Raw genomic sequence first — 21,001 nt, 5'->3', positions numbered from 1 at the left:
TGTGTGTTCCTGCACAAGTGTGTGTGCGTGTGCGTATTTCTGCATGCATGTGTGTGTCTGTGTTCCTGCACACACGTGTGCACTCACGTGTGTGTCAGTGCACACACAAACTGATTACAGGAAAGCCCCGTTATCCTGTGGTCCCCTGAGCAAGTCCTGAGTTCGTCCCTCTGGATGTGCAAAGACGCTCCAAAGCAGAACGTCAGGTGGATGACAGGGAGAGAGAAGCGGCTGCCCTCCTTTGAGGTTTGGGACCTGCCACTCGGCGCCCCAAAGTCCTCTGGCAGAAAGCTAAGCAGAAGACCCCCAAAGTCAGGGCTCACGACAGACCCTCGCCCCTTCCCCGGCAGTGTCCTGTCGGAGCCTGGCAGCGTGGCTCCCCACGGTCCCTGACTCCTCTCCTCCTGGGAACTTGGGGGACGGGGGTCCCCAAATCCAGTGAAGACACCTGCGGGGGTCCCACTGAGCACAGCTGCCCGAGGCAGCCCGGACAGTCAGCGGCTCGCGGACGGTGGGCACAGCTCCTCGGGCCAGGCGCGTCCACCCAGGACCAGAGCCCTCTGCCCGCTTCCCTCACTCTCCACTCACCACAACATCATTTCAGATGAGCTTTCTAATCCGTAGGCCATGTCCGGAGGCTCCTTCGCCCCGCACATTCCCACACATCTGCCCTCAGGCAGGTGCAAGAAAGTTCCAGAAACCCCAAACAGCCGCCGACAAAGACATCATAGCAATGATAATGCCACGTTCACGGGCCCCCCCATACACCATCCCAGCCTTCTGCCTCTTGCCCCGGGTCCCGTCTGAGCCGCTCAGGTGAGCATCCTGCCCCGAGAGGAGGGGAGAGGCGTGGGGCTCACCCCCACTGAACGCACACCAGGAATGTCATCCTCCCAGCCAGTCCAGCCCTTCTCGTGGCTCGGAAGGGACAGAGGCGGCCCGGGACCCCCACGTCTGCCTCACTGGGTCCTGGAGAAATTCCCCGGCCCTGCAAGGCGGGCTGGACACGTCGGGGATAGAGGGCACGCGGCACCGCCCTCGGCCCGTGCTCTGTCCGGACCCCGCAGAGACGGGATGGGTCAGGACCCAGGAGCTGACCTGCGGGTGCAAGGGTGCCGTGATTGTGACCAGGGTGTGTCCCCCAGTCCAGCCCCGATAAGGGTGCAGGATGCTTCCGGGGGGCCCCCTGCTCAGCTTCTCTAAAACTAAACTCACCCTTGGCCAGGGCCTCCTGAGGGGACTGTCCTTGGAGCCCAGCACGTTGGGGCCCAGTCGCCCTCAGGGGTCTGGCTTATCAGCAGGTGTCCTGTCTCCCTCCGCCTCGGCCAAGGGAGACCCCAGATGGAGGGTCAGACTGGCCTGGAGGGGCCCTTGCTGGACAGACAGGGGGCATGCGAGGGGCAGGACATCACCCCCGCAGCACTCCCTGAGACCACCCTGACCGCCTTCCCTCTGCCGGGGCCGCAGGGACCCTGGGGCCAGCCCTCCGACCCAGGCACCAGGCAGCAGCACTCTGCTAGCAGGCGGCCCATCAAGTTCCTCTGCTTTGCCCAAGGTCAGCTGACATGACAGAGCCACTCATGCCATTTGGGATTTGGGAAGCGAACGCCAAGACCGGGAGCAGGCGGCCCTCAGGTCCGAGGCGCCCGGTGGTGTCGCTCACGGGAGCATCCACCACCGCTCCTGGGGCGCCGTGGCCCCATCGCCCCAGCCCTGCCTGCTGAAGGCCTCTGCCTCTGGGCCGGGCAGGTGGGCAGGGGGGCGGGGAGGGGGGGGTCGGCTTGGTTTTGCTTTCACAAATTCGGTGAGCGTCCCGGGCTTCGACGGGAGAAGGCATCGTGGCCCCTGGGTGGCCCTCCTGGCCCCGGCGGTGCCCCTCCCATGCGCCCTGTGGTGGGGGCCAGCAAGGCGGGTGCGGGTCCCCAGGAGGTCCCGGTGTCCCGCCACTGCGGGCCTCGCCAAGTTGTCTGTGGGTCACTTCCCCGCATGCCCCCTGCCCCCCCTCCCCCCCGGCCAGCCACGGACACTGCAGGCGAGGCCGAGGATTATTCCAGGGCCTGGCGAATGAGGAGTCGGGGTTCTTTGTCAGAGAGGTCGGGCTGCGCCCCTCCCCGCCCAGCCCTCTCCCTCACGGTGCCAGGCGGAGTCTGGGGGTCGAGGAGCGGCTCCCGAGGGGCACCTAGGACCCGGCCGGGGCAACGGGCTTCTCACCCTCGTGGCCACGGCCCCTCCCCTTCGAACGCGGGCACAATGTCAGCATCAGGGGGCAACCTAAAACCCCCGTGAGGGAGCTCTTGGGTTGCAGCGAAGAATGACCCCTCTCCAGGCTGCCAGCCGCGGGGGCCACGCGGTGCGGCCCAGACGGGCCTCGGACCAAGGCCGCCACTGTAATTAGCAGAGGAGATTCAATAACAAACAGCTTTGAGCGGCTTTATCTAACCTTTGGAAGGTAAGATTAACACCTTCGATGGAGAGAAAGTTAAGACTCCGGGGCCCCTTTGCTTTGTGGTTCGGACTCCCAGCCGAGAAACGAGAGCCCCTCCTGGGCCGTCTCTCTACCCCCGGGGTTTCTGAGGACTTCTTTCCAACGGCCCCGGGTAGTGCTTTTGTTCCCCCCGCGAGTGTGCCGGCACCGAACCGCACCGTCCCGTTCCCCAGGACGCGCGCACACACACACATACACACGCACACGCACCAGCTCCTTGAACACGGCTGAGGGCTCCCCGCGTCCAGACGGGAGCCCCCCCACCTCGCCGGCTGTTGTCAGAGATGCCGCGTCCCCACAGGCCCGGTGGAGACACGAAGAGTCCCCCCTTGTCCCCGACTGGCTCGTTGCTGCCCAGATTTCGCTGGCCCGGAAGAAGACGTCGACCACGCTCCTCGGAACAGAAATCCCTGATCCGTCCACCCCGTCGGAAGGAGGGCTGGCCCCGCCGAGGCTCGCCGCCCGCTCGGGCTGCTGACCCGTGTTTCAGAGCACGGACCGTCCGCAGAGCCGCCGACTGGACTTCGGAGCTCTGAGGACAGCACGCGGCCTAGCTTAGCGGGTCTTATTTCCAAAGTACCGTCAAATCACTTCCAGGGAAAAAATCGATCTGTCTCTGACAGCTTTCCTCCTGCTAACGTGATAAATAAATAATCAGCCACCTCGTTGGGCTGTTTCATTAAAGAAAGGGATGGCTGGATGGGCCGAGGCGGAGGACCGATCGGAAGGCAGAGTCCGGCTGGAGCCCCCCACGTTTTATGACACCATTTGTATTTTGTCAGTCACTGGCTTCACGCTCGGCCCGGGCCGGGAACTGAATGCGCCATTCAGAGAGGCACTCACGGGAGTGTTATTGCAATTGAATATTTTCGCACACAGACACATCATTATCTCGGAACCTGACACTGCGGCACAATTCTGTGATTTTTCGAGAGGCCCTAATTTTTCCAAATGTGAGCGCCAGGGCCCGGGATTATCCAAACACCTCCTGCTCCTCTTTGTTTCTTCCGAGGGGTTGTAAACGTGCGGGGAAGTGCCCCCAGATTGCCTGCGCTCCACCTTTGAACTTCTCCGTTCCCTTCCCTTCTCCCACAACGGCCAGCTGCGGACGGCGCTGGGCCCAGCCGCCGCAGCCACGGTTCCAGACACGGCGGAGAACTGAGCAGCGTGGGGTGGGGGGGGGCGGGGGGGAGCCTCCGTGCACAGCACAAGTGGGCAGGGACAGGACAACATCACTGACAAAACAGAAAGAACAGCCTGAGGGTGAGTCTCGCTCAGACATGAGACCCACGCTAGGACACAGGCGCACACGCACGGAGCACCTGCTCGGTAGAAATGTCTGCGCGCTCCGGGGCCATCTCCGCACACAGACCAGATGAAGGGGCTGTGCCGGGGGCCGCGTCTCCCGCCGCCAGCCGCGGCTCCGGCCGACAGAAACGCCCCCCGGTTTTCAGGCGGTTCAAGAATGCACTGACTTTCCCAGGGATAAGAGCTGGGAGGGCTTTGCAAGGACAGCCAGGTCCCCCCAGGGAAGCATCTTGGCATACACGGGCGGCCGTCTCCAGGAAGGGGGCCCAGCCGTGGACACGCGCGCCGCACCCCGTGCTGGTCGCTACAGCCTAAAGCAGCCCATAAACTCCCATCCGAAAGGGACCCCGGGGGCCTTCCGGCAGCATGGTGCCCTCCTCCGAGCTGACGGACGGACGCCCCCGAAACAGGGCCCGGGACCGCTCGGGATTTAACCCTGACGACAGCAGCATCTCGGGGCCGGGCCAGCAGGGGTGACCGACAGCCACTTGCGAACCCGCCGGCTAGAAACGCTGGCCAGGTCAGCACAGGCCAGAGATGCTGGTTTGCAGCGCAGCAAAGACCTAAGCGTATGGCTCTCCCGGGACCGAGGGAGAGAACGGGCCGCCTGGTAACAACGTGAAGTCTGGGGAAATGGCCTGAGTCTGCACCTGCACCTGACCTGACCTGACCAGGAGCGCCGTCTGAGGGCCCTGCGGCCGGGAGGGGGGAGGCGTGGGGCACGCACGAGGGTCGGCGCCCTGCGCTTGCCCGCGGCGGGCAGGGCTCCCCTGTGTTCACCGTTTGGGCTCCTCCGGTGAGCGTAATTTCCAGTCTTTGTTTAAATGCTTTATGGACCGATGTGGCCGGGCCTCCCCGATGAGGCTGTTACAGCCCATTGAGCAGATACAAATGTCTGAGCGCCTTTAAATGCGTGCCCCTTTCCCTCGGAGACGCAGCCAGAAGGGGCAATGGCAGTCTGTTCTGTAAATCCATATTTCGGTGTGATATCGACCGCCAGCTTCTGAATTTAGATACGGGGATCAAACTGTGTCACAGGAAAGGGTTCTCAGCCGTAGCAAGTCCCCATTCATCACGCGTCCACCCAGGCACCTCCTCTCCGCGCCCGAGTGTTGGAGGTGCCCTGCCCGCCGTGGGTGCCAGAGAAGCCCCACGTGTTCCAAGAGAGCCATTGTATTTAAAACAGAGACACACAGAAGCAAAGGCAGACGAGCAAAGCGCCTCTCCGGGCATCTCTCCCTCGTGTCCCCTCCTTCTGGCCTTTTTAATCTGAAATAGAGTCACTAGTCGGCTCCCGCGTGGACGCCAGGCCAGGGACGCCCGAGAGGGTTTGCCTCCGGACGCGCTGAGGCTGGGGGCAGCCTGTTGGTCTGATCTGGCTTCCCCCCGGCCCCAACAGCCTGGACCCGAGAGCCCAGACCCTGGGGCAGCGACCCGTGAGCCCCCAGACTCGTCACGCTGCCCAGAGCGTGGTGAACCGTGTGGCACTCAGAGCCCTGCACGCAGTAGGCCCAAGGACAGCGTGTTCCGCTCCAGGGCAGGAAGGAACAGACAGATGGAACCGAGCCCCCGAAATGCACAGAGGACCCTGAGCTCCTGCAGGAGCGGGGCGGGGGAGGGTGGGGGGCTCTAACGAGAGGAGAGCTGGCAGATGTCAGCAGCTGTTGGAACCCAGAGACTGCGTGAGGACAGGAAAGGTTTGGGAAGGCAGCGGGAGGGGGTGGCTGCCCTCGGTGCAGGCTGCAGGTCAGAGGGGCCAGATGAGACCCCGGCACCCGAGCTTCCCAGTTTGAGAATAAAGACAAGCTGAGGATCTCGTCCGTGTGTTTTATTTCATGGCCGAGCCGTGCGCAAGAACCAAAGCGGAACTTTGCTGGCGCAGAGCAGACCTCTGGGTGCTAGGGCTTTGCACCCTCGGCCTGACTGGCACACACGTGTGCAGGCCTGCACGCCCCCACCGCTCCCCCCGCCGTGGGCCCCCCGGGTGACCCTCGGGAAGGCTCGGGAGCCTGGGGACCAACAAAGCGTCTCCCCAGGCAGACGCGGGGGACGAAACCCAAGCTCCGACTGCCGGTCTGAACGGACTATGAATTCTGCCTCACTCCCTGCCTGGCTCCAGGATCCTCCCCCCTCCAAACCCCATGCTGGACCCTTCCAGAACCTTCCACGCAGCTCGAGGCTGGGGGACAAGTAAGACGCAGGTGCACACAGGTTATTTGTGGGGGCTGGAGGGTGAGCAGGCAGGCCCCGCACCCCTGCCTCGGCTCAGGCGGAGACAGTAAAGGGGGAGGATAGGGCGCAGCAAGGTCGGGAGCCACGCTGGCAGCAAGGGCAGGGCGTGGGGATCGGGAGTGGGGCACCCAAGGTATGAAGCCAGGTCTCTGGGGCCAGGACAGGAAGCCCCCAGCCTGCCCCACGGCGGCCTCAAGTGCAGCGTCCAGGTCCGCGGCTTGATATTTGCAGGAAGCATTTGGCTTTGTTATTCTTTTTCAAGTAGGAAAGTAGACAAAGCCATTCACTTCTCGACCAGGTAGCACCTCGAATGGAAAGAGAACGGCCTGAGGGCACACGCTGGGTAGGCGGAGGTCACGTCAGCGGGACTGGTCCCCAGAATTGGGATCTGGGGACACCTGGCTGCGGCGCGCCCTACCCAGCCCCAGGGGCCACATCCCTGAGGAGCAGGAGGGGGCTCCAGACCTAAGGACGCCGTGCCTGTGTCCCTGTCAATGTCCTCCCATCACCCACACCGGAATCCATTAGAAAACAGAAATGTGTCCAAAGTAAACCCATCCAGGTGAGTCAGGAGGCCAAGGAGTAGGGCCAGGGGTTAGCCCTCCATGTGGCCAGAAAAGCCCAAGGACGTCTCCAGGAATTCCCCGAGAATCCACTTGGAAGGCCTGGGCACCCCTCACATGCCCCCGGGGCACTGCCTGGGCCTGGGGAGGAAGGCCCTCTGGAAGGAGCCCAAGGCGAGGCTGAGCCCGCCTCCTTCCCTCCCCACCTCCATGCTGGGAAAAGCCCACCTCGAAGCTCACCTGAGAGCCAGGAGCCACCGAGGAGCCCTGTTCCCCACCACCCTGCGCCCAGGTCCGTCCCCCCCCCCCCCCGTCACCTGCCATGCCACCTGCGGGGTCAGCTCGGGCTGGGCACGGACGCCCGCGGACACTGCCGACCCCACACACAGCCCATGCTCTGGGGGCGCACCCCCGGCCCGAGAAGCAGCAGGGGTCTGGTGAATTGTGCAGAGAAGCCTCACCTCGGGCTCAGAAAGCACGTGTGTGAGGGTCACCGATCCTCTTTCCCGCGCGGGGGTTCACAGGGGAGCACAACGGAAGCTGCTCCTGGCTTTCCCAGGCTTGAGCGGGAACACCGCCGTCCCTGGGGGGAGGGTTCGCTCCCACGCCTGTAAAACCCTGAAGCCAGGTGTGTTTCTGGGTCCGTCCGCCCACCGGGGGTCGGGGGGGGGGGTGCGGGAAGGTCTGCGGCGCCAGCCTCGGGGTCCCCTCTGGCCCCGGACGGATTTCAGAGGGGTCTCGCTACGCGTGACGGTCCACGTCAACACCGGGGTCGGACCAGCACGGAAGGAGAGGCGAGACCCCACATCACCAGGCTTAAGGACGGGCCCCACCGTCTCCACCCTGAAGGATGAGTATTTGGGGTTGGAAAGGGCCCAGGCGTCAGTAAGCAAAACGGACAGGGATGATGCAGGGCCTTCTACGGAGGAGAGAAAATATTCACCAGGACCCAGCCATGTTCTAAAATGATTATAAATTATTTTAACAGTGCCTTTGCAAAGGGTTATAAAAACAGCCATAATATATTTTTTTCCTTAGATTCTAGAATTACCAGTGTGACAGCTAATGCAATAATGATTTGTTTCAAATGCCAGTGTTTAAGCTGTATAAAGCTGATTTTATACATTTTTCCAGTAGGCCGCATTGTAGTTAATGAAATTAAACACTCCAATCGCATTTGTCCCCAGGGGACGAGGAACTGTACACACCACTGGTTTATTTTTTTATTAAAATAAATTGCAGCCAGCAAGATGGACTTAATTGCATACAGAATTGAAAAAGAAACATTCCATTGATATAATTAAGCCAATTTTCATGGACAGAAATAGTTATAGTGGATATAAAATAAGCAAACCCTTCACCAGAATCTGACTTCCCTCCTCTTTTGCACAGAATGTTAACTATTAAACAAATATGTATCTCGGAGCCGAGGCACCGCTCTCTCGGAGCTCCAGGGCACTGTTCCGGGGTCTTGGGAGAGGCCGGCCAGGCGGGCCAGCCAAGGATGTGATGGCAGAAAACCCAACACAGAGAGTGGTAGGGCAGGAAGAGGCCTCCCTCGTCGCGCGGGGGGCCCACAAAAGCTTCGGAGCACCGGCTGGCCCGGAATGGGTACCATGGCCCAGGGGGTAGCCCGTGAGGCGCCCAGGCTTAAGCAGCAGCGGCCGATTCCAGGCTGGACCTCCAGCTACAGCTCCCAGTTCCTCCCGCCCAGTGGCTGAGGTCCACACAGCAGCGGGCTCCACCTCTCCCTGATTGCCTTGGGGGAGGGGCAGTGATTATGTCCCTCCAGATTTGGGGTGGCAGCGGGAGGGTGAGCAGGCAGCCCCCACACCTCCGGCCTCTGCCTCGGCGGAAGGCAGCACCTAGAGGGTGTCGGCACTTCTATTCTGCACCTGCCCTGGGGAGAGGACTCCGGGCCCCGGGGGCCGGAAAAGCCCAGGGCGAGCGTCCTGCGCAGCCTAGGGAAGAGTCCAGACCCGGGCAAAGAGAACCGGGCCTGGAGGAGGCTGACGACACAGCCAGCCAGCTGCATTCACAAGCGGGAAGGACACCGATGTCGTATTTGCCGTTGAAGACCAGACCTGTTATAGGCTGAGCACCGGCCTTGGGAGAAGGCTTAAACCTTGAGACAGTTAAAAAAAAAAAAAAAATCCTGTGGAATCAAGTGCAGCCTGCAGGACCCTAAGGAAGGGGGCGGGGAGGGGGTGTGAAACAAGAAAGCTTGGGGAGCTTTGCTTAAGTGGCATTCAATTTCATCCCTAACTTGCTGTGTGCCTTTGAATGGGCTAGTTGACCTCTCTGTGTTTGGGAGTTTTTACCACGAAAAGTGGTGCCCACGAGGCCGAAATCCCTCCTCCCCGGGTCAGTGAGAGGAAGTGGGGTCACGCCCAGTAAGCGGACCAAGAGCGCCTTTCAGGGATCCTGGACCCTCCCCTGTGTCTGGAGGCTGCGGCTGCGGCAGGGACCGGGGCATCGGCTCAGGCCGCAGGTCCTTCTGGGCCTCCCGGGGCAGGTGCTGGGGCGAATGCCCGAGGAGGGGGGGTGGGGACCAATGGGCCACCCTGGGCGGAGCTGGAGGAAGCATCCCGGGAAGGCAGGGTTGACGGATCCGCAAAGCCAGACCTCCACCCTGCGCTTACGCATCTCAGCATCTCCCCCCTCCCCACACGGCCCGACAGACACCCGCTTGAAGTGCTCTCTGAGACTCTGCGTGCCCAGATCCGCAAAGCCACCTCGACGGGGACGCGGGTCTGCCCCCCACAGCGTCGGGGTCAGGGTCAAGACTCAGGGAGTTCAGGCGCAGAGCCCGCCCTCCTCCATCCAGGAAACTGAGAGGTGGGGACCCTCGGGCCCGACCTCGGCCCTGGAGGAGGAGGGCGCTGGTCCCGCGAGCTGGGCTGGGGCGAGGTGCGCCCCGGCCGCTGCTGCCGCCAGGAAGCCGGCTGCGCTGTGTAGACGGCAGCGCCCTTCGCCCCGCTCGGTAGTTTGCCGGGACTTTGTGAGCGCGGAGGACAGGGGACTTCGGCAACCATCCGCTCGGCCTGGGGTCCCCAAGGCCCCGCGGCCGGGCCAGCCCGCGCTAGTCTGCAGCCCTCGCGCCTGTGACCGCCGCCGTACCGCGCGGCAAGGCCCGGGTCTCCTGTCCCTTCGCCAAGTTTCCTTCCCGCAGGGGGACAGCGCCCAGGCTGTCCCTTGTCCTCCCGCGCCCGCTGCTCGAGCTGTGGCGTCCAAGACTTGTTACACGGGTTTGATTCAAAACCTGATAAATTGTCTCTAACGCCATTTGAAATTTTTAAACGAAATTATTCAAAAGATTTTTAATCCTGGATAATTTTTGTTGAAACTCTAATTATACATCACCTTAATTACCAGCCCCAGCCCCCCAAGGATCCCTAATTGCCTCCTAATTGAATAAAACAGGGGGCTAATAGAGCCCACAGCCGCCCTGCGAGCTGGTGGCCTCCCCCTGGGGGCCCGGTGGGGGGAGCCTCTGGCTGGCCCCACCGCCAGCACCGGGCCTCGGGACCAGCTCCCCAGCTCCGAGCTGTGCCCAGAAGGGGAGCTCAGGGCGCTCGGGGCCATGGGGCCTGAGGGTTGGAGGCCCAGCCCGCACCTGCTCCAGACCTGCAGCCGACCAGGAGGTTGCAGGGAGGCCTGGTGGGGACCTCAGGGCACATGCAGTGCCCTTCCCCTGGGAGCCCGCTCGGGGTCACTCAACGCACAGCACTTGGCCTCCGCCCACCCCCTCCCCCCACAGGCCTGGGCGCCCTGGCACACCTGCAGGGCCAGTGTGGAAGCCGGAGCCCGAAGGCACCCGGTGCGCGCACTGCCGCGGGGCACCTGGCCTTGGCCGCCAGCCCTGCACCCCGCCCCTCCACGGCAGCCTCCGCGTTTTCGCCCGAAGCGGGGCGACAAGCTGCACTCCGGCCGGACATTTCCCAGCACTGCTGCCCTTGCAGGCGTCCAGACAGGAGGCCGCTGTCCTGGCTCCGGGGAGAGAGCACTGGTGGAAGGGGCAGACCTCCCCTGGCGGGCAGGCGGGGGGAGGGCAGGGCCCAGCGGGGCGGGAGCCTGGCCGCTGTGGCTGGGGACAAGGGGCTCAGCCTCCAGCCGCGCTCCCCTCACCCTGTGTCGCACACACACCTTCCTCATGCGCACGGCGCTGGAACTCACAGACGAGACGCGCCAAGTTGGGCATCGGGCAGAGGCAGCGGGCCCCCCAGGTCGGCCCCAGGGGCTAGGCGGCGGGCGCCCGGGGGACACTAACCCCGGGCCCGGAATACGTGGGGTCTAGGAGTCTATCGCGCCCGTGGGGATCAGGTCTCAGGCGCCGCTCTAATGGGGGCCGCGGCGGCCGGACAGTCTCTGGGGACGCTTCTTCCCCTGCACGGGGTCCCCCAGCTGTGCTAGCAGGAGGTCAGGAGGGGGGCACCTTGGCTGGGTCGACCCCCACCTGTTCACCTGGCTCCCAACAGGGGCAGAAACACAAAGCTTTTGTTAGGCATTTCATTTTTAAACGTAGGGCAGGGACGCCTGCGATTCCCCGCAGGCCAGCGGTGCCCTGGCCAGCGAGAGGGCACTCTGGTGGACCGCCCCCCCCCCCACCCCCGGTCCCCACTCTGCCCGCAGCTGTCTGGGCTCACATCGAGGAGACGGTGAGCGCGTCAGTGGCCTCTGCCCTTGGAAAGCTCCATTCGGAGCCCCCGGCGTGGGCCCCAAAGGTGCTACCATAACTCAGTAAAGGTGCTACCAGCAGCCCCAGCAGGGGAGCCCCCTGGAGCGGGGTCCCGGGAAACACAAACGAAATCACGGCCCCCGACGCACCCTCTAAGGCAGCCCCCGCGCTCCGACTCAGGGACTGACGCTCGCTGACCAGGCTGTCCTTCCACGTGGCCTCAGGCACAGCCCAGCCCTGCACGCTGGCCTTATGACCGTGACCCCTCGTTCCTCCCCCAGCCCCCCGACCCTGGCCGGGAAGTGGCCTGAAGGTGGGGGGGGGGCGGCGCGGATTCTGTCGGCCGCCCTGGGGCTGCCCTGCTGCCTCACATTCAGGTAATGGAGTCAGGTCCCCAGGGACGTCCACATCTGCTTAAAATATTGTCCAGTGAAATGAAATTCCTCAGCGGATCCAGGGCCCTGTGTCAGGCAGGCAGCCGTGGCCCTGTGCCTGCCTCGGCCGCCTTCCTGAGGAGGGCCGAGAGGGGTTTCCAGTTCCTGCCCCAGTGTGGGCTCCAGCTGGGTCTGGGCCTGAGCCACGCGCTGTGCTGGGCTCTTCCTCACGAAGGACTCCCAGGAAGGGGGAACCTGGGCTCTGCCCTACCCTGGGGTCTGGTTCCCTGGCCTCAGGGCTAGGGACGCCGCGGGACGCTGCCAGGAACCCGTTCTGGGTCCTGAGGGGAGCGGGCAGCGCAGGCTTCCCCACCTGACAGAAGGGCTGGAGGCCAGACGGGTGGCCCGCAGGGGCGTGGGACGCTGGCTGTTCCCGGGGCTGCTCTGGGGGCACTGAGCCGGCCTCTCGCTTGCGGCGAAGGCCCAGGGAGAGCGCCTCGCTTTCCACTTTCTCGCTCAAAGCTTCGGCCCCTTCGAGAGCCCGAGGGGGCAGCTCGCAGCCCAGGGGCGAGACTCTGAGAAAGCCCGCTGCGCTCCCGCACAGACCCCAACCAGCACGGGAACACCCACACCCCACGGCCCACGGGCCCACAGGTAGTGCAGGCACATCCCTGGAGCACCAGCCAGGAAACACTGGGGCCTTGTTCGCACCAAGAGGGGCCAGAGATCACAGGAGGTGGAGGAGGCCCAGGCTCTGAGCGCGGGGCAGGGGAGACGGGCTGGAAAGGGGAGCCTCGAGGAGGAGCCCCGCACAGCCCCGGGGGGACTCCAGGGGCGCCCGGCAGAAGCAGGGAGCTGCTTTTCCCCCTGGCGGGCGGCGGGTGCCTGGCCTCCGGCCGGGCCGCCGGGGCGCAGTCCTGGGGAGCCGGGCCGCCCCAGTCGACGGAGCAGAACTTCTCTCGAAAAGTGTGGGCAGTTTCTGGCCCACCAAGGCTCGTGCTCAGGGGCTCAGCCGCCGCGCGGTGAGGCTCGGCCTGGGCCGGGTCGGCCCGGGTCAGGCCGGAGAGCAGCGCGCTGGACGACCTGGTGGTCGGGCGGGGATCCCGAGGGGGAGCGGGCCGGGCGCCCCTGCCGCGGGTGGGCGGGCGGCCGGCGGCGGAGGGGGCGGCGGGAGCAGGCGGCGCCGGGTCCTCTCCGCGCGGCGCTCGCCGCTTCGCTGCAGCCGGGCCTCGGCCGGGCTTCGGGAGCCGCGCTCGCCCGCCCCGCCGCGCCGCCGCTCCCACCTGCCCTCCGCCCGGGGCCGCGATCCCGGGCCCGCGGGCCTCTGGGCCGAAGGTGCCGGCGGCCGGAGCGCGGGGGGCGCGGCGGGGCGGGCGGCCAGGCGCACCGGGCCGGCGGCGAGGACCCGGCCGGCGGCGGGCTGGGCGCGCGGAGCCTGGGGCTCGGCCCGAGACGGAGCGAAAGAGAAAGTAAGACCGGGGACCGGGCAGCGTCGCCGGGGGCAGCCGTGTCCCCGCCGGGCCTCGAGGCTGTGCCGGGCGACCAGGGGCAGGGGGGCTGGGGAGAGGGGAGGGGGTGGGGGGCGGGGGGCCGAGCGGGGCCGAGCGGGGCCGAGGGCGGCGGCAGCAGCGGATCGGAAGGCGGCCGGGTGGGGACCCTCCTGCCGGAGGCACCCGCGCCGGGGCTGCCCGGGCCACGGAGGAGCGCCCGCCCCCCGCGCGGGGGCACCAGTCGGGAATAAACTTCCCGACCGCAGCTCCAAGCCCAGGAAAGAGTCTCCATTTTGCTCCCCAAGTGGCCGAGGCTGTCCCGCCGCCGCCACCCCTGCCCCTGCGCCCGCGAAGCGGGGTGGACGCCGGCCCCGCGCCCCCTCCTCCGCCCCCTCCCCGGCTCGGGGTCTCCCTCCTCTGCGCCCAGCTGGCGGACGCCAAAGGCGGTGCTCTAGCGCCCACTATTTCAAAAGCCCGGAATATGATTTGACCAGGACTGAGAGCCACTCCGAGAGAGAGAGGGAGAGAGCGAGCGAGGAGGAAAAAGTTGCTCTACCCTTTCGTCAACTTTTCGCTAACTTTCGCTTTTCGCTCCCCTCCACCCCCAGCCCTCCCCCTCCGCCCCCCTCCCCGGCCCCCACCGCGCGCCTCGGGTTCCCGGGCCCGAGCGCCTGACACTGGGGGTGGGGGGGGGAGGGGGTTCGCGAGGAGGGGGCCGGCGCCTTCGGGGAGCGCGCGGCCCGGGCGCCCCGAGCCTCTGCGCCGAGCCCGGCCGCCCCGGAGCGCGGGAGGCGGAGCAGCCCCCGGGGCCGCGCGGCCGATCGGAGGGCCGGGAGCCCAGGGCGCGCCGGCCGCGCCCCGACGCGCACCCCTGGCCCGGGCGCCCCGGCCCCGCGGCCCGGACCCGGCGGCGCGGCGCGGCCGAGCGCGGGAGACTTACTTTTGGCCAGCTTCCTCGCCCTCGCCTTGGATCGCATGGTGCCGGCTCGCGGAATCTCTCTCCTCCTCCTCGAGTCCAGAAGCGGCTACACACTATCTTCATCTCCGCAGCATTGTCAGTTTGGACACCTTCGCACATGCGCACAGAGCACTCAATCTGACACCCCTCGCCGGGGCCAAAAAAACTTTGCAATGTATTCATCATCCTCATCGTCGCGCCGCCGTCGCCGCCGCCGCCTCGGCGCGGGATTGGGGGGCTCTCCTCGGCCTTCCCGGTCTTCAACTCACTTATCTCTCCCCCCCCCCCGCCCCCTCCCTCCCCCCCTCCCTTTTCGGCGCAGCTCGGAACTGGCCCTTTAAGAAAACATTCTGTGCACGGCGCTCCCGCCCGGGGCCCGCACCCCGGACACTTTAAAAGGACCCAGGTGGCCCCGGAGGCGAGGTGACTACTCCCCCCCCCCCCCCCCACCCTTCCCCTGCGCCGCGTCGCGCGGCTGCTCCCGCCCCGGCCCGGGCCGCGTCCGCGCCGCCACTTCCTAGAACGGGGGCCGCGCGCGCCGCGAGTTCGGACGCGGGTCTGGCTGGGTTGCTTCGTTTTGTTGCATTTTATTACCGATTAAAGAGCCTCGCGTTCGCCGCCGCCCCAGCCCGCTCCTGTCCCCGCGGCCCCCCGGCCCGGCCCGCCGTCGCCCGAGGGGGTGTCCGGGCCCCGCGCGCCGAACCCGGCTCCTCCGAAGCCCCCTCCGGGCCCCGCGCCCCCCTCGGGCCTGCCCGGCTCCCGCCCCTCCCCTCCGCCCCCCACCCCAGCGCCGCCGCTCCGGGCTTCGCGGCTCGAAAACAACAGCGGCGGCGCCGCCCGCTCCGCGCTCCGCCGCAGCCCCGGCGGGCGGGCGGGCGGCTGAAACTCGGACCCGCCGCCCTCGGTCCGCGCGGAACCGCCGAGAGCAGCGCGCCGGTCACCGGGGACGCAGCGCGGGGGCAGCCGTCCGAACCCCGGGGCGCCCCGGACCTCGCCGCCCTAGGGGCGCGCCCGCGCACTCCCGCCCCCGCCGGCCCCAGGTGAGTACCCGGCGGCGCGACCCCCGCCCCCCACCCCGGGCCGGGCCACCTTCGGGGAAGGGGCCTCTCGCGGCCCAGGTGCGTCGCGGGCGGGAAAGGCCGGCGGAGCAGGTGGCAGGGAGCGGCCGGCCGGGCGGCCCTCCGACGCGGAGGGTCGGGCGGGATGTCCGGGCCAGGGGCCTGGTGGGGACAGTGAGAACTCCTCATTCGAGGGTATCTGGGATTCGAGAATGAAATGGGGGTGGGGGGGTGGGGTGGGGGGGAAGGAGGCGCTGACCCCGGCCCTTCCTCGGGCGGGAGCTCTGCCAGGCTGCAGGACCGGGAGCGGTCCCAGAGTCCGCCCGAGCAGGGCAGAGGCCGAGCCTCGGATGCGGGTCTCCGCTGCGGCGGGTGGGCTCTCGCCCAGCCGCTCCCCATTTGTTGCGCAGCGAGGCCGGGGGCGCCTCCGCCGAGACCTGCGTTCCGAGCCTCACGGAAGAGAAGTGAACTCGCCGCCGTGGAACAGCTAACACCGAGACCCTGGGGTCCTAGCAGAGGCCCTCCGGTGGCCCGTGCCACCCCGGGCGGGCGAGCTCAACGGAGCAGGGCTTGGCAGGGGCAGAGGCGGGGATGAGCTGGGCCTCTGCGCCCCCGCGGCCCACAGCTGCCTCCCTGTCTGAATTCCAACGCCCACGGAGCTCCCCGGGCTTCGGGGTGCCCCAGGCGGAGAAGGCACCCTCTTCCCTGCTCTGTTTCTCGCTGAAGGCAGCCTCTGCTGTTTCCGGCCACAGGTGAGTGTTGCCCCTCTCGGCGCCGCGGGGAGCTCACCGGCGGCCGGGTCCCCTTGCCTGCAGTCCGTCCCAGGGCCTGTCGCCCCCACCCCACACTCTCTCTGTCCCCACGGGCTGGGTGGAGAACTGCCGGGGCCGGGGGGGGGGGGGGTCCCTGGCCTGGCTGCCAGGCTCTGGGATCATGATGGGTGGTCCCCATGGGGGACTGGGGCCTTGCCGCAGCCCCTAGCAGGCTCCTAGCCCACTTCAGTCCCAGGGTAGGGGGTCACCCGGAGGGGAAGGAGGGCACCTGGAGCCCAGAGCCGGGAGCTATTCTATAACCCAGCCGAGGCGGCTCCAGCCCATGGACCTGACCTGTCTGGTGCCACTGGCCAAAGAGGACACAAGGTCACCCTCAGACCTCAGCATCCCAGGACCCCCTTTCCCCACGCCTGGAGCCTCCTTGCAAAGTTGGTGCCGAGGCCTGCGAAGCACTCTCACCTGCAGTTCTTCCCCCCACCTCCATCCCCCACCCCCAGTGCAGCTCAGGCCTCCTTTTCCCCTGCCCTGGAGGTGGCCAGCAGGCTCCAAGGTTAGGAAGGCCCAGCCTTCTTCTTGGGGCACCCCAGCTCACTCTGGCCATCTAGCTCAGCTCAGAAGGTGATTAAAATCTTCTGGGCCGTGATGCTCTCTAGACTCTGGGGCTGTTACCCCTTCCAGGGTCTGGGGAAGGAGGACATGAGCGGCCTCTTCCCTGCCCTCCTCCAGGGCCCTGGGCTGGGGGTGGGGGTGGGGGCCGCAGCTCAGGGCCTGCCTGGGGAGAAGGAAGTAGGGGTCAGGAATGGCCAGGAGAGAGCCTAGCTGCTGGCACCCCCTGGTGCAGAGCGCTGGCTCCCATCCCCCAAGGGTTCTGCCTGGGCCGACCATCCTCAAGGCCATGGCCCTGGCCTGGCCGGGCCCTGCCCCCGCGTGGCCAGATTTAGAACCGAGAACAGGTCAGGCTTTGTAGAGTCCTGCAGAGAGAAAGGGCGAAGAAGGGGGGCTCAGAGGCCAGTCCAGATCCTAGCCCTGCCCTGCAGACATTTGGGGACATGGGGGAACAGGTATGGGCCGGCGGGGGCCACTAGAAGAGGGGCAGTTTTCATTTTGTGGACACTAAACAGTCAGAGGGCAGTTTTCAAGGCAAGCCAAGCCAAGCGTCAGGGACTCTCGTGACCGATGCCGGGCACAGGGGACACGCACTGTAACGCGGGCTTCGGCCATGGGCCAAGGGGCCCAACGGTCAGAGGCTGGTGACGTGTGGGCTACAGGGACACACCCTTCAGGACCCGGCTTTGTTGCTTGGGTCCAGGGTCCTTGATAGAGGACTCTTCCCGCCAGTCTTTGCCACAGCCTGAAGTCCGGCTTTAGCCAGGAGCTCTGCCCACCAGGGCCTTTCCAACAAGCAGGGAGGTGTAGCTGGAAACCCAGGATCAGATGCACTCTTTCAGGAAAGGGCCCGATTTGAGAGGGTGAGCAAGCCAGTCCTCAGTGCTGTCGTAAGCAGCGAGCGGGGGAGGGGGGTGGGGGGGTCTCCAACTCCGGGATGCCCCGAGAAGCCCAGGAGTGCCTCTCGCGTGCTCCCAGGGTTCACTCTGTCCTCGACTAGAGGGTCCCTTTGCTTGCCTAGGACCCGTGCTTCGTGCTAGCTCTTAAGGCCCGACTGCCGGAGAGCTCTGCCTTGTGATGTGCGTGCATCTGGAGTGCAGGGCCCTGGCCTCCTAGCCGGCACCCAGCCACCCGCCCAGGCCCTCGGGGCCCCAGGGAGCCCCACTGGGGCTGGGAGGCGGGACCGGGCAGGTGGATGGGCCCCGATTCTCACTGCTTCCCCCCTCCCTGTTGCTCTCTGCGCTCCTGAAACTTGGCCCTGGGCTTTCAGGCACTCAGCCTCGGGGCTCAATTGGATTCCCGGTCAGGTTTTGACCTCCAGTTCCTGCTCAGGAAAGCTCTGAGTCGCTTAACAGAATAAAAGCACGTCTCCCTCAGTTTACATACGGAACTGCCCCGAAGGGTCCAGACCACCAGTCCTTGCCCCACCCCCATCACGGGAACACTGAATCGGGCTGAGATGAGGGTCTCCCTCTCTGGGTACATCCTCCTGCCCCACATGGGGTGGAGACGTCTCCCAGACTCGAGCAGCAGAAGGCTTGGAGACCACTGGGATGCTGGAGGACCATCTGGTTTGATTCCCACTCTAGAGAAAACGGAGGTGGCACTCAGCAGGGGACTCAGCGGAGACCCAACGCAGAAGCCCGTCCAGTGCAGGGCCCAGAGCTAGCTGGAGCCTTTGGTCTAGGATGCTGGGGGTGTGGGGCACAGCCTCTGCGGTGTTTGTCCTCCTCCTGGTGCCTCAGCTCTGGCCGGGGCCACAGGAGCCTCCCAAAACTCTGGGGTTAATGTTGCAGGCCCCCTTTTGCCCTTCATCCCACCCCAAGGCCAGGGACACCAGCTGTGAGCCGGCTAATGTTAGGGGACAGAGGACACAGGTCCTGATCTCTGGCCCAGCAAGTTCGCCCGTGGAGTGGCAAGGCTGTTCCCTACGCGGCTCTCAGCGCAGGTCTCCCAGCGCACAGGCGGCCCCTTCTCTGGACTGGGTCCTGACTGTGTTGGGGCGCTGTCGGCCAGCGCTTCCCAGGAATGTGAGCCATGTACTCGATTTCCAACAAACCCCAGGTATTTGGAAGCCTACTTCCTCCCGAGGCAGGAGGACTGGGTCCCTTGCGTCGGGCAGCCTCTTGGGAGGGTCCACGGGAGATTTCTCTGCCCTGGCTGGGACAACTATCCCTCAGGGGCACGGGCGCAGGCGTCTGCGCATTTGCGGGGCGTAATCAGAAATTTGTCTTGTTTTGTTTTGTTTTTCATGCAAGAGATTGCAGCTGTGGGCCTAAACTCCCCAGCTGAGCTCCCTGGGGCGGAGTTCGGTCCCAGGACCCCTGGCCCAAACGGACTCTCTCCAGGGAGCGCAGGAAGCCCCCAGATGCGGCTTCCTCCGCGGCGCGCACAGGGGGCCCGGCCGAGCGGCGGGTAAGCGGCCAGGCTCCCGCAGCTGCGCGCGGACTCCGGTTACCGCCGCGCGAGCCACAAACGGAATCGGCTTCCCTCGCCGTTTCTCTCCATCCCAGACCTTTCAAAATCCGCCAACGAATGTGGTTGCGGGTTCGCGCCGATCCCGAGCCCTGCGCTCACCCCGCGCCGCTTGGAGCGGGGACTTGGCGCCGCGCTCACCCCCGGGGCCGCCCGCCTGCGCGCCGGGAGCAGCTTCGTTGCACCGAGCGCCCGTGCCCAGCAGCGCCCAGAGCTCCGCGCGGCGGAGGTGGCGCGGTGGTCCCGCAGAACGCTGCCCGCGTGGACGCCGCCGCCTCCTCTTGCTCCCGGTTCCGGCCGAGCTCCGGCAGGGCCCGGGGAGCAACGAAAACCGCGAGCCGAGTCGCTTTCCCGGAGGCGGAACCCCGGGAACCTCTGGGTGGGCGCCCGCCCTCCGCTTCCCCCAAAGCCCCAGAGGCAAGGACAGTGACGCAGCGCCCGAATAACTGAGCAGACTCCCCAGGTCAGCTTGCGCCCCTTCACCCGTCGGCTTGCAAAGCCCCCTCCTTTCCGTCCTCTCCACCGTGGTCCCCGCCCCCACAACAAGGACCCTCTTAGTTTGGAGACCAAATGTCGCCTTTGCTCCTGCGGGCTCGACACACCAGAGCTGTAACCTTGGAAAAGCTGCCATGGGTTTCTTCTTCCCGCCTCAGTTTCCCCATTTGTGAAGTGAGACCAAATCCTGGGCCCCTCCCACAGGTTTCTGTGGGGCAGGTTGGAGAACTGATGGATGGAGCCCTCAGGCGGGGCTTGCGCACGCAGCCCACCCCTTGGGGCGCGATTGCGCCAGGAGGCTCAGAGCTGGTGCCCAGGAGCCCAGGGTTGCCCTCGAGCAACTCTGGCCGGTCCTGCCTTGTGCGTCCCCAGCCGCGTCCCGGAACTGCCCTCCCGGGGGCTCCGTGCAGGTGGTGTGACGGCCCAGCTCCGTGGCCGGAGACTCTTCTCTGCCCTTGCCTGGGTTTTGCTCGCCCGACCGTTCTCTTGGGTTCCTCGGGGCCAGGGTGCAAAGAGGCTTAACACGCCAGGGTCCAGCTCTTCTGGTGGTACCACCGGCAACCCAGGCCCCGCAGAGGGAGGGTCCTGGGGCTGCCAGGGAGCGGAGACCGGCGACAGGGGCCCGAGTCCCTGCTGAGTTCCCAAGGGGGACTACGCCCCCCCCTCCCTCCTCCTCCCCTCGCTGGGGTGCTGGGGAGATCCGGTGCGGCCAGAGCTGGAGTGTCCCTGCGGGCACATCGGGGCGGGACCCGCCCCGTAGGGCGTGCCCCTGCGGTGCTCTTCCCCGCTGAGTGGTGTCCGAGGGGCTGGGGCTGGGGAACCAAGGGGAGGGGGCATGGCCTGAGCCAAACTTCCAGACCACGCACTGCTCTGGGCGGGACTGCCGCCACTGCCGCCGCCGGGGGAGCTGGGGAGGGGAACTGGGGCGACCAAGAAATGCTCAGGGGGACACTCCCTCCCCTACACCCCTTTGCTACTTCTAAACCATAATGGGGGTGGGAGGGGGTGGCTGGTGGAGACCAGGACCGCCTCTGGGGAAGGCAAAAATTGACCTCCCCTGCTGAGGACCCGGGAGGTGGATGGAATCAGTCATGAGTCCTCCCTCCCAGGACAGCGCCTCCTGCCCTTGCCCCGGGTGCTGGTGCCCTGACACGGGGCTCTGGAAGGGAGCAGGACCCATGTCTGTCTCGGGTCTGGTGCCTGAAGCACAGGGCCTGCTGCTGTCCATCTCCACTCCCCGCCCCCCGCCCACCCTCCCCCTGCATCCCACCCCACCCCTGTCCTTGCCTCCTGCCTTCTGGAGGGAGCTCCCGTGAAGGAAGGGGGCCAGCCCCATGCCCCCTGCAGCCCAGGCAAGTCCACAGACCCCCCTGGCCTGGGGCAGGGTCCTGGCCTTGAGTGGCTCTCCATTCATGGGACAGACCTCCGCCCCCACCCCTCCAGAACAGCAGAATTATAGGGTGAGGGGAGCCGAGAGAGCCGAGTGGAGGGTGAAGGCAGGAAGAG

The 21,001-nt window shown here is 66.1% G+C and overlaps 1 protein-coding gene across 1 annotated transcript in view; it reads right to left on the bottom strand.

Annotated features, from left to right (window-relative positions):
* The window catches only part of PRDM16 (PR/SET domain 16), a 312,421-nt gene extending 298,059 nt beyond the window's left edge, over positions 1 to 14,362 (bottom strand). The window contains exon 1 of the mRNA XM_042951672.1: positions 14,071 to 14,362. Coding sequence (XP_042807606.1) covers positions 14,071 to 14,107 — 37 coding nt within the window. The 5' untranslated portion in view covers positions 14,108 to 14,362. The remainder of the gene's footprint in view (positions 1 to 14,070) is intronic.
* Between the last annotated feature and the right edge of the window lie 6,639 nt (positions 14,363 to 21,001).

This window comes from Panthera leo, chromosome C1 (genome assembly GCF_018350215.1).
Source record: "Panthera leo isolate Ple1 chromosome C1, P.leo_Ple1_pat1.1, whole genome shotgun sequence".
Classification (NCBI taxonomy): Eukaryota; Metazoa; Chordata; class Mammalia; order Carnivora; family Felidae; genus Panthera; species Panthera leo.
Note: the sequence above shows the minus strand (reverse complement) of the source record. Positions and strands in the feature narration are given on the sequence as shown.